The sequence below is a fragment of the Sceloporus occidentalis genome, unplaced genomic scaffold (genome assembly GCF_023333645.1).
Source record: "Sceloporus occidentalis isolate IW3139 unplaced genomic scaffold, rSceOcc1.0.p SCAF_166, whole genome shotgun sequence".
NCBI classification, from domain to species: Eukaryota; Metazoa; Chordata; class Lepidosauria; order Squamata; family Phrynosomatidae; genus Sceloporus; species Sceloporus occidentalis.
Window position 1 is genome coordinate 1,392,331 of NW_028317146.1, and position 13,300 is coordinate 1,405,630.

Sequence of the window (13,300 nt, forward strand, 5' to 3'; positions counted from 1 at the left end):
AATTAAACACAATTAAGCAGTATGGATCGTTTGAGATCTGGGCCAGTTAGACTCATGTTCCCAAAGCAGAAAGCATTTAACCCAACCATGTAAATCTCTCCGGCTGCTCCACAGGTGGCTAAGACTTTGCTGGTAATTTTCTGTCATGATGTTTTTTCCCACTAAGGACATGTATTTGAGTCTTTAATCTGTTGACAGAATGAGTTCGTCTGTCTTTTTTTTTTCTTCGTGTTTTTAAGTAACAACCAGTGTTTTGGCATCAAAGAACTCCAAGTGATCAGAGTTCTCAGTGTATATTATTGTGAGTCACGCTTTCCATTCCTGGCTTTGTTCATTAGTTTTAATGATATGCCTCCTGTAACTTCTTTACTGTGAATTTACATTCCCTCAAATAACTGTTTGTCTGACTAGTGTGAGATAACACTAGCTCATTATCTGTCTAAGCCAAATAATTCATGGTTGCTTACAATAGGGTCACCTCTTTTCAATTGTGTGTGCACATATATATAATATTACCGTATTGGCTCGATTATAAGACAAGGTTTTTTTCAGAGCAAATGCTCTGAAAAATACCCCTCGTCTTATAATTGGGGTCGTCTTATAATCAGACCTCAAATAGGTCTGACTATGAGACGACTAAGATCCAGATCCCCCGCAGCTGCAGGGGACCTGGATCCTCCTGTCTCCCCCTGCCCCACTTACCGGTACTTCTGAGTCCCCGGTGTGTAGCTGGGGCAGCGTGTAGCTGGGGCAGCGTGTAGATGTCTACGCGATTCGCACCGGTGCGGGGAACTCTGATCTCTGACAGCCGGGGAAGGTCTGCGCGATGGACGCAGACAACCCCCGCTGCTAGCCACGCCTCCTTCCGGCTGCAGCGGAAGTGCGTGGGATCTACACGCTGCCCCGGCTACATTACAGGGGACTGAGAAGCTCCGCTAAGTTTGGGGGGCCGGGGGAGTGTTAAATGGGGGGGCATAAGGCATTTCTGGAGGCAGAGTGCTCTGTGAAATGCCTTTTAACCCCCTTAATGCCACTCTGCCTCCAGAAATTCCTTTTTAAACCCTCTATACGCCACTCTGCCTCCTGAATGCCTTAAACCTCCCTATATGCCACTCTGCCCCATAATATGCCTTTTAACCCTCTAAATGCCAGAGTGGCATATAGGGGTATAAGGCATTTCTGGAGGCAGAGTGGCGCATATCATGGGGCACAGTGGCATATAGGGTTAAAAAGGCATATCATGGGGCACAGTGGCATTTAGAGAGTTAAAAGGCATATCATGGGGCACAGTGGTATATAGGGGGTATAAGGCATTTCTGGGGCAGATGTGCATAACTGGGGGGCAGGTTGGAAAATAGAAGGAAATAAAACCAAAATATTTTTCTCAATCATAGCTTTTATTAAAATAAAAATAGTTTAGATGAATTAACATTTACTGGTAAAACTTTTTTCCTATTCTTATATTCAGGCTTTTTTCTTTTTTTCCTAAATTAATATTCAGATTTGGGGGGTCGTCTTATAATCAGGGTCGTCTTATAATTGAGCAAATACGGTATATATCAAATTCTGTAGTATGTGATGTAAATGAATCGTAGCACATTTGCTTTGTTCTTTAATCACGTGAGAAAACTTAAGCGTTTTGCATGTAAGCCAGAATCAAGCAGGATTTTTAGTGGTGCCCTACAGAAGTGTGATAAAAAGGTTTGTTCACTCAAACCTATTTTAACTCTCTGAATTTACTGTGTTCCAAAGAGCAGCCCTTAGCTTACTTCCCTACATAATGTGTAGTTCAATCAGTCGGGTAACTGATTTAAATATCCCTTATACTGGGATACCCAAGCCTCCCCTTAGAAGCTCACCGAGGCTCTCCCATCATATTGTAATGTCCAGACAGTGCAGCTTTCCTGACAACTCCTTCTTTAGTGCATAAACCCCAAAAAGTGGCCGCAGTGGATCCCTTCCCAAGAGGAAAAAGGGAAAATATTTCTAACGTGCCACACAAAGCACAGTCATGTACTTGACAAATCTTCAAGTGAGAAGGAATAATGTTTCTATTTCTGACAGCGTAATCCTGTATAAACTTTCTGTTGCATAAACATTTATTGAAAGCAGGTCTGTGGTATTTATACAGGCTCCGGTTTCCGTTGGACCAAACGGATGTAACGCGTTGTGCCGATATACAGACTCGCTGCTAAGTTCAGTACATTACAAAGAACAGCTGGTCTACACTATGAGCAAATGTATGTGGTCGTCCTCCCTAATTATTAAGCTTGGCTCTTTTAGACACAGCGATTGCTAACGGGTATATAAAATAAAGCACAGAGGCAGCCATCTCTAAAGACTTTGGAGCTGTAATGGGCCTTTCTGAAGAACTCAGTGACTTAAAACGTGGAATTGGGATGGGATGTCCAATACCTCGTATAGGTGTGATGGTCAGGTGCCTACGTGTTTGTGATCATGTAGTGTCTGTCAATGAAAAGAATATTGTAGACGGGTGTCCAGAGAGGTTTTTCAGAGGTTCATCATGGCTTGTCTCGGGTAGTCTCGGTGCAGATATGGAGACGTTCGGTCATGATGGATATGTTAGTCTAGCCATGTATCAAGTTGATGAACGCTCCAGGATTGCCAAAGTTCCAAAGCGATCTGTTGCCATACCAACCAGTGGACTAGTTTTACTGATTGGACTGTTCCATTGGTTGCCATGGTGATAACTTTTTATGCACTCCCCTCTGAGTTTTGGTCTTTTGTTCAATGTATTGTTGGATTTCCCCTCAGACACAGAAGCCTTTTGTCTTTGGATATGTTCTGTATAATAAAAAAAAAAAAAAAGTTTTTAGCACAGTAGCTGCTAACGAATTGGTTTAATCAGCTCAGACTTTGCTGCTACAGTGTTATCTTCGCACCATGATCTCTTCTTCCACATAGCCCTCTTACTGGACTTTTCTACAAAATGTTGCAGGTCTAGAATGATCAGCCTCCTTGTAAGACAAAATGATAGACTGCTGTCTGTGTTGGAAAGTGTTTAGTTGGGTTTTACGAACAACCCTATTATGCAGTTTCTTCAGTTGCTCGGTCCCTCGGAGAACCACCTGTGCTAAAATATGGACAGCCTAAATGCTTGTTTTGGCTGGCAAATTATTGTTTTGGGTCATGAGACTGCCTGTTCCGTAGTAGTAATTATAGTCCTTCACATTGTGGTGTGTATCCTAATTGTGGTATTGCTGATTAGAGATAAACATGTTTCTTCTAGTTCTAGATTGCGCTGAAAATTCATTATATGAATGCAGATCTTCCAAAACAAATTACATGTTTAACATAAAATTACCTTATAAACATACACAATATCAAGGGTAAATCTCTGAGCTTCCCCAGCTAGGTCTGAGTTGTACCTGAGTAATGTATAGGGTAATGTTTGAGAGATCTTAACTTCAAACTGATTTAAGTATACATAATGCAGGGCCAGCTCAATCCTTCTTCCAGGAGAAGCTCACTGGGGTTTACCAGGCATGATAGTGTTTTTAATGTAGTCAAGCATTCAACTGTCCTGCAAACGCCATCTTTAGTGAATAGATGCCAATGTCAAGTTGGAGTTGTCTGTAGGCTGCTGTGTGATGTAGTCTGGTTCTAGATCTAAATTGTATTGTTTAAGCTAGAAAGTAGTTTTCTGTATGTATGTATTCATTTCTTGGACCTACTGAAAATATATACGATTATATATACGATATATAATTCAGTGTTTTTAGCCTGTGGATCTCTGCTTTAAGGAAGTTCTGCTCTACCTTTCTCCTGTCTGTCTCTATAATCGAGCAATGGGGCTCCCAAACTTCTCCCACTGTGGTTTTTACTTTTTTTTTTTTTTTTTTTTTATATGTAACAAGGGCAATGGTATCTTCTTTAACAGATTGAGGCAAAAACTATTTGTGGAAAGTATTTACACCCATTGTTTGCAAGACGAAACATTTTGATTGGATGCTTTTAAAGTTTGTCAACAAAAGATGTCGTCCCCTTGAGTTCAGGAATGGTGCAGTCCAGCTCTGATAGCCCTGTGTGACATGTGTTAATCATTGCACGTTTTAGAATAGGGACCACATGCACAGTGTAGCTGCTATGTGACCCGCAGAAGAAGAAGAGTTTCTGAATATATCTGCGATGGAACTTCTAAGGTAAATTCATTGAAGTTATTCTTATTGAAATACACTAATAGTCATATTCTGGAAAAAACATACTTAAGACTTATTAAAGTGACGTGAGATGTTGTGTTATTTTAAAATGTGCAATGTCAGACAGGTAAATCTGAATTGGACCACACCTGAACTCAAGGACACATTTTATTATATATAATAAACGGTTCCGTTTTAACATTTACTGATTTTTGGTCTTACGAGTTGTCTGACATTATATTTACAGCTAATTGAGAAAAAGTGTTTTATAAGTGTGGGTAAAAAAGATCTATAAGAAGATATATTTTTGTCCACACAAAAATATAAGATATATTTTTAAATTGATGGGGTGGTGGGTGTTATGTCTATAAATTACTTGCTATAGTAATTACCTGCTCAGATTCTACCTGGTAGAACATTCAGTCTCCATTCAGCAAATATCAATGTTCAAGGACAGTGTACTCTTCCCTCTGCTTTTAGTTTTTTTGCTCTTTTGTAAATTCCTGGCCGCTTGTGAGTTTGTTTGTTTTTTTTGCGTCTGTATTTTAGTTGCCTGTGTCTATGGGTTGTCCGATTTAAATTCTCTGCTTAGATGTTCCTTTGACCGGCATCGATGAATCCTGCTGCACGGTCCCTTAAGGGTCCCAGCAAGTGCTAATCCATACTAAAATAACTCGCTGTTAAGGAGCAATTTGCAGTAAAAGCAGTCTTGTCTTTTCTCATATTGTCTGGCTCCATGGAGTTATGTGCTTCTGCAACATTTACAAAAGATCAACATTCTTTTGAATTGTTTTGGGGTCACGAACAAGGAGTCTCCCCCCCCCCTCAGGGCAGATATGCGGGGCCAATATCAGTAGGTGGCTCAACCTACGTGAAGTGCGGCTTTTACGAGTGGAGCTAATTTTTGGTATATAACTCGATCCGAGAGGTTCCAAGTTTAATGAAAGGGTGAAATGTGCTTCAACCTAACTGGGTTGTTAATGTACTTAAAAGACATAAGTGGGTTAGGACACCATTTCTGTTGCATGTGTTGGGTGATTTACATTTCCACTCATCTTTATGACATCTCAGTGGCAGTGTTGTGTTAAGTGGGCTTCAGACCACTGATATAGTGTAATAGGCACAAATCTTTATTCCCTGGTCAAATAGGTGCCAGTGAGATGATAGATGCCCATTACTGGTATAGACAGCGCAGTAGAGAACTGTCCACCGCTGTAGATTATCGGGGGCTGCATGTATGATGTCATTCTGTACTTTGCTCCAATTTCGAAATTCACTTTACTGTTCACCGCAAATGCAGCTGTCCTTAAGGGATGCCAGGCTAAATGTATAAAACCGTTTGCATTCAGCCCCTGGGCTTTACGTTACGGCATCCCTGGTATAAGGTCTCTTTCTGTATGCGGCACATAAATATTAAACCTAGCCTTAAATTGTGTTTATAGTCTTAATTAAACTCTACAGCGGTTGTTAATTTTATTTATAGTCCTGGAACGAAATACATTTTCGATCACCGGAATACATTCTGCTGTATCATAAATGTCTGTCTGGTCTCTGAAGCCTTGATCTGTTCTAAAACACACGCTATAGATTTTGTTCTAAAGGCAGCGCCTTCATTTTGTGTAAATAATACAAAGTCCTGGAAGCCGTCCTGAGTAACTGCACAGGGAGATAAAATAACATCCAAACTTAACTGGATTACTGATTTCATTTGCAGGTTGCTCGAGATAGACAGTAAATCTCTGCGGTCTGTCAATGGGTCAAGAAGAAACAGCGGTTCCTCCCTCGTTTCCAGCTCCTCGGCATCAAGCAATCTCAGCCATCATCAAGAGGAGGATGCCTGGCTGCTGTGGGGTCGAATCGTTAATGAATGGGAGGAAGTCTACAAGAAGAAAGAAAAACAGATTAAGGTATTCTCACCAACACCAACCTGTGTGTTCGTTTTACTTCACGGAAGATCCATCCAAATAGCAGTTGATATTCCTATGTCTGGAGGTTTATGGTAGAGATACGAGTATGGGGAGCCGGGAGTGGACAAATTGTACTGCTTGCGCCTAACAGCCCATGTGTTGTGATTTTCAATCCATTCCTTAGTTCTTGGTAAAGCGCATGGATTTCTTCAGACTATTTCAGTAGGTAGCAAAATAAAACCCTTATCTAAATTGGCAAGAATGATTAATGGTACTAAAGGCTGTGGTTAGTGTAACTACCCCCTAAGCATATGAAGAAGGGATCATGCTTAAAATCAGTATGCTTGCAGAATGCTTCTTTGCATCACAATACATATTCCACCGACCCACTATACATTTCCAGGATCTTGTAAGAAAAGGAATACCGCACCACTTCAGAGCGATTGTATGGCAACTATTATGCAACGCTCAAAATATGCCAATCAAAGATCAGTATTCTGAACTCTTAAAGATGACGTCACCATGTGAAAAACTGATCAGAAGGGATATCGCCAGGACTTATCCGGAACATGATTTCTTTAAAGAGAAAGACAGCCTCGGACAAGAAGTTTTATTTAATGTAATGAAGGTTAGTATGCGGATGCAGTTTAACGGTCCATGTTGCCCAGCAGATGTTAGCGTGAATATGATATACCGAATATTTTTTATTGGTTGATTCTGTATACCATTGTTGACTCACGACGTACATATATGAGCCCTCGGATGCTCACATGTTGCCTTTGCCCGACTTATTGAAATCTTTGGTTATTGCATTCTGCCTCACAGAATGTTGTAGGTGTGATGGTTGTATGTGCTGTACATTTAGCTGGTCAGAACATGTATAAATCTGCTTTTGCCTTCAAACACATAATTAAGACCTGTTGCTGTACTTTCAGACAACCCCTACAAATCTGACTTTATTGGATGTCGCTATTGTTCTTAGGATTAAGTAAATGCCTGTATGTGTTTTAATGTAGTGTTAACCAGTGTAGATGTGGCTTTTATTTCTAAGGCTTATTCTTTGGTGGATCGTGAAGTTGGATATTGTCAAGGAAGTGCTTTTATCGTGGGCCTTCTCCTTATGCAGGTAAGCTGCTTGCATTGGTAATGTACAGATAATTTCTCTCTTGCTTGTTCCATTAATGCATATCAGGATGAACAGCCATGATAGTAACGACTGCAGACGTGTCTATGCGTAAATGCATTACGTATATGGTTGCCTAAAATTAGGCTGTCCACTTCTTGTTTACCGTTGCCTCAAGGCACACAATACATGGAGTGTTTATGAATATTTAATTGATAATGTACACAATACTTCTCAAACCCGCTTTCAGCTACTGTATATCTGATTAATATGTGCTTTCCCTCTTCTTTGTATCCTAATGACTGAAATCACTTGCAGTAGGTAAAATTAGGTCTCTTTAAAGATTCCACCATGCTTCTAATTTTATTTAGTGTTCGCACTGTTTTTTGTTTTCATTTCAAATACATTAATCTAATTTTAATTGATATAGAAAATCAACCATCACACACACACACACACACGTACCTGGAAGGACATTGCAGAACAGATTAAAAGTTAATTAGTAGTTGAGCAACACACAAAAGACTATTCTGCATCTTTCATATGCAGTTACATGGTTATTTTTAGTTCTGAAGGTTTCCGTTTTAGTCTTTTTTTTATTATCTGGTATACTAAAGAATTTGCTTGTACGCTGTCGGTTATAGTAACGTATATCTGTGTTTATTGTCCATCATCCAGATGCCCGAGGAGGAAGCCTTTTGTGTGTTTGTTAAATTAATGCAAGACTATCGACTCCGGGAGCTGTTTAAGCCTAGCATGGCTGAGCTGGGTCTTTGTATGTATCAGTTTGAATGTATGATCCAGGTAAGGGCTCACAAGCCAAGACATTTGTAAAGACAAAAGAAATGGTTACTGTTAATGATAAAGCCTATAATTACTAGAAAATTATGAACCACTAGGCAAAAGGGGAGAATTTTTATTGGCTTCTAGACAAGGCCACATGGTTCCGCCATGAATAAATAACCAATTGATATTGACGTAGGACCTCTTTTTATAGCCGTTTGCACATTACACACTATACATAATACAGTTGAACCAAGGCATTTGGTTACCGTGATAAAGGCACTTTTAAAACGTAAAAAGTACGGGCTGATGGGAGCACAACAATCTTCAGGTTTAGTTGATCGTGCCTCCTTAATGCTTGTATTCTTGCAATGGAAATGATATACAGTTCCTGTTTAGTGCGTATACCCGCTGACTATTCTGTCTGGATAGCTACGAGGAGTAAGCTGTACTAGAATCTAGTATACAGTCTCCAAAGCTATTATGATTATTTGATAACCCGTTTACACTTATGTTGGAGAGATAAGTCATAACGCCTGTCTCTCGGGTCTATTCACTAGAGTTTGCGACATAGTGGTTGATATTTTTATACATTATCAATGGAAATCTCCAATGCGCTTCTTTAGCAAGCTGCTCCTGCATAATGTGCATACTGTGAGGAGATCTGTTAACGCTCCTCGTTGGTTTAGCCATGCATTGTGCAGGGCCAGCTCACCCCTTTTTGCAGGAGACACTACCTGAAGAGATATCAGGGAGTTGAAATATTCAGCTCTCCTTTGGTGCCCTTCTTTAGTGGATAGACTCTTCTGACACCTGGACAAGAGGTGTTCGAAGTGTATACTTAGCAGTTTTTTGTTATTCTAGTGACCAGCTGTTTGCAAAAAAGCTTATTTTACACAAACCTTGTGTATTCAACTTAGATCTGTGTTTTGAACATAGGTCTCTGTATACATTATTAATTCTGTTTGAGCATAACTGATTATTCAGAAACTGAGCGCTTTCATCTGCTTGCTAATGATGTGTCAATCCTCCGTTGATATCACCTCCCTGTCTTCTTTTCAGGAGCAGCTACCCGAACTTTACGTGCACTTTCAGGCCCAGAGTTTCCATACCTCTATGTATGCGTCGTCTTGGTTCCTGACTATTTTTCTTACTAGTTTCCCACTACCAGTTGCCACAAGAATATTTGATATCTTTATGTCAGAGGTGAGCAGCCATGTGCATAATTTTGGGTACTTTATCATGTGTGATAGACTAATGAGCCTCTGTTTATATGGAAAATAAACCTTCCGCACCTAATTAATATGCCATGTTTTATTAATGAACCCTGCTTTATGTTGACAGACTAGGCTTCAGCACCTTGGGACCCTTTGAGATAAACTTATCCCACATAGCTCTGAAATTGTATTGGAGTTGGCTGTTCTGAGCGGCATTACGTAAAGTTTTAACTCGCTAAAGCCAGGTCCGCGTTATAACTGCACACTCTATGCTAGTTTCATCCAGATCTACGCTTTTAAATACTTTAAATTAGACTTCCTACCGCAATACCAGCTTCTCCAGTTTTCAGATGTTTAAATCAAATAACCTAAAAAACAAGCAGAAATGATGTAATAGGTTTAGATGAGATAGTTTGTTTCTTGCATTAAAGTTGATTATTATGCTTCTGTTTGTCCAGGGTTTGGAGATCGTCTTTCGAGCTGGGCTCGCTGTTCTCCAGATGAATCAGGCAGAGCTTATGCAGCTTGATATGGAAGGGATGTTACAGGTTAGCCATAGAAGTGTGTTTCAGCTGTTACTGTCCTATATCTGTTCATATTCTTAAAACTTTTTGGATTTGGTGCCCTGCCTAAAGACTTCCACTGTGCACATATACAAGGTAAAATTACTGCTAGCCAAAGGCTACATAGTTGTACTAGCGACTTGTGTTTTTTATTGTATATAGTGTATGACCATATAAGGTTTTTGTATTTTTATGCTTTATTTTCCTGAAGGGGGGAAAAAAAAAACTTTTTTTTTTTCATAAGTTCCCCAAATATTCATGTTTCCTTTAAGGTTCTTAGCGGGATCCTGCACGGTGGTTTTTGTGTAACTAACGTTATGTCAACTCTTTCAGCAATTTCAAAGAGTTATTCCACGTCAATTTGATGGGGGTCCAGACAAATTAATTCAAGTGGCTTACCAAGTCAAGTACAATGCAAAAAAGATGAAACGGTAAGAGTATGAAACAATTTTTTTTTTTTTTTGCTTATTCTCGTTATAGATGAAATAGCTGCAGATGTTTTACACACGTGGATAGTGATAGGATAAATTCCATTTCAAATCTGTGACGAGATGATCAAGGTGTCAAATGTGTAACTGTTCATATGCTGTTAGTAGCCAATTTAAACATGTACATTATCTATTATGCTTGAAATTATGTTTATTGCAGTAAATTAACACATAATATTCCAACAGGTAGGGTCAGGGGAATTATTATTTTTTTCTCCATGATACACAAGCTTCCTTTTATTTATTGAATCTTAAATATTCTCCATGAACCATTTACTTGGATATATTTGCTCTGCATTCCTCATCTGACCCGACCATTATATATCATGTATTGTAAGTGGTTTGTGGTCAAAACACAGAAGGTATTAACAGGCATGTACTTTGTCTGTACGAGGACACCAGTGTCCTTAAGACGGCTTGTTGAAAGTAATTGGTTTCTGCCCGTCTTTGGTTAATTATAGCCTAAAGGAAGTATCAGAAGCACAACCCAAGTTATTTTAACATAGGCATGGTTATTTAAAAAAAAACAAAAAACCAACATACAAATAAGTGAGTCTTTCCAATCTGAAACGGCTTTATAAAAAGAGGTCTGTCAATATATTTGCTATTTTCCTGTAGGTTAGAGAAGGAGTACACTACCATTAAAACAAAGGAAATGGAGGAACAAGTTGAGATCAAAGTAAGTTTTTAGCTTTTTGCATTTTGTTTTTAAAAAAAAAGTGTTAAAGGTGCTGTTCCACTGAGACAAAACACTGGTCATTAAGCAAAAACAAATTTCAGTCCCCAGCCTCAGCGCCTGCTTTTGTGTTACAGAACAAGTGACCCTGGCAACAAATATGAATTAGACATTTTGGTTAATTAAAGAATTCCTTATAGAAGGGTTTAGTGCAAGCTTCTAATATACATTTGTAAATCAGTAAGTAGAGTGTCACCTTTCAGTATGATTACAATGCGATACTTACATTTTGCTCCATTTGGTTTCTTGCTAGCTATTTTAATGCGGTTTGTAAGTGAACCTGCTGTTAAGATGTTTCATGCTCTGACACTTGGTAGACATTCACTGCTTATCCCCCGGCCCTCTCTGTTGTTGTTGGGGGCCTGTGTTCTGTTCTTTACAGTGGGTATAGTTGATTGACCGTTCACCGATGCCCTGCATGTTAAACGCAGTGGTCGCTGAAAGTGCCGGCTAGTAAGGAATGTGCAGAGCGATGGCTGACATCATGCGTGTACATCCCCAACTCCGTGTATACTGCAGTGATCTACAAGGCCCTTATATACCCATAGAACCCCAATAAAATGCTTTGTAGATTAGTTTTGTTTGTATGGTGCATAGAGAGAAATTTTAATGTTTCAAAACATTACGTACTGCAGTGTGTGCATTTTTGTATTATGGCAATTAGTTCAAAAGCCTTAAATCCCAGAGTCTATATGTCCTTAAGGTATAAAGTTGTGGATGTTAAATTCACTGATGTTGACAGACGGGCATGTGATGTACAGCGTGTGCCTCCTGTATGTGAAATGAATACACAATGTAATGATCTAAAGAACACAATCCAACACGTTTAACTTGCTTAACTCACTGGCATCCCTGGACCTGGACTCATCTTTTCAGCGTTGCCTCAGCTTTTCTGATATTTTGCCCCATATGCATTTCAATTAATTTTGTTTGGCGTCACATGAAAACTGTTACTAATGTTGAATTTGTTTTAATTTCCCCAGAGGCTTCGTACAGAGAACAGGCTTTTGAAACAACGTATTGAAACTCTGGAGAAAGTAAGATATGTGTATACATTTTGTTCACTTTATGATTTTATATATATATATATATATATATATATATATATATTCTCCTTCTGAAAAGCTACATGTTCCCTTATAAATAATATACAACAATAGAAACATTGAATCCTTCTGTCTCATGCTTGTGTGAGAGAAAAACATTGCTACATAGGTTTTATTTTTTGTTTTGAATGAGTCGTGAGGTCACTTGCACCTCTTTGTGATTGTAAGTCATTTGCATGTCATGCATAAGAACTTGTGTTAGAAGACAGAGATGACCTTAAAGTCCTCGGGGCATACTTCTCATTAACAGAGACCCAGCATCAAACCTGTCAAATGTTTGCCCTACCCTAGGGTGAATCTGATGGCCTGACATCTGAATTGAATTGCATGTAGCTTTATAATCTTTTAACCTGCTCCATGTATATTTTATTGTGCGTTGATCCTGACGAGTCCGCTTTATATATATATATATATATATATATATATATATATATATATATATAATGGCACAGCCACTGTTCCAGAAGAAAATGATTCTTGGAGAAGATTGTGGATTTAATGTTTTTACTGCCAAAAATGCTGCACCTCTGTAGCGGCGATTAATATATTAGGCCGGTGCGTAGTACGTTATTTCTATTCAGATGAAACTTCACTAAGGGTGTTGGTAGACAGTGGATCAGCCTTCCAGTAGAGGTGGGAAAGACTGTAAGACAAAACCAAGGACCAAAAAATAGTTTGGTCTGCCAAATTTTGCTCATCCATCCCATGTGTGTTTACATTGAAAATCTGTGGTTTTATATCTTTTAGTTAGGAAAATGTCTTCTTTGGTGTGATATGTTACAACATTGCTTCTGCTAATTTTGAAACCAACAATGTAAGCAGCTAGTCGGAGGATAAAATGCTTCTTGCCTGAGCCATTTTTTATAATTTATCTATGGAGCCTCTATCTGTAATTTTTTAGACCCAAAATATTTACACCAAATAAAAACTATTTCACCTTAAAGGAAGTGCGTTCTGTGAGTAAATACTGCATAACTATTAACTTCATGTCTTTATCTCCACACTCCTCCTAAGGCTGACAGAATTGGCTTCCACTAAATACTAGTAGTAATTTACATCGGAATGGGCATTCATTGATATATATACACCATTCAGTTATACGAGTATTCCTAGTAAACACAACAGTACACAGATTTATTACATGTACTAAACTTGTTAATAAGATTTGCTAAAATCTTAACAATTCAGCCTAAAATGAATGATGTTAGTAATATTTT

The 13,300-nt window shown here is 38.8% G+C and overlaps 1 protein-coding gene across 1 annotated transcript in view; it reads left to right on the forward strand.

Moving 5' to 3' along the window:
* Nucleotides 1–13,300, forward strand: part of LOC149279438 (ecotropic viral integration site 5 protein homolog) — a 36,525-nt gene that overhangs the window by 536 nt on the left and 22,689 nt on the right. Inside the window, exons 2-10 of the mRNA XM_089501181.1 lie at nt 5,875–6,067; nt 6,471–6,695; nt 7,119–7,193; nt 7,869–7,994; nt 9,036–9,179; nt 9,649–9,738; nt 10,087–10,184; nt 10,860–10,920; nt 11,961–12,014. Of these exons, the coding sequence (XP_089357307.1) occupies nt 5,875–6,067; nt 6,471–6,695; nt 7,119–7,193; nt 7,869–7,994; nt 9,036–9,179; nt 9,649–9,738; nt 10,087–10,184; nt 10,860–10,920; nt 11,961–12,014 (1,066 nt within the window). The remainder of the gene's footprint in view (nt 1–5,874; nt 6,068–6,470; nt 6,696–7,118; nt 7,194–7,868; nt 7,995–9,035; nt 9,180–9,648; nt 9,739–10,086; nt 10,185–10,859; nt 10,921–11,960; nt 12,015–13,300) is intronic.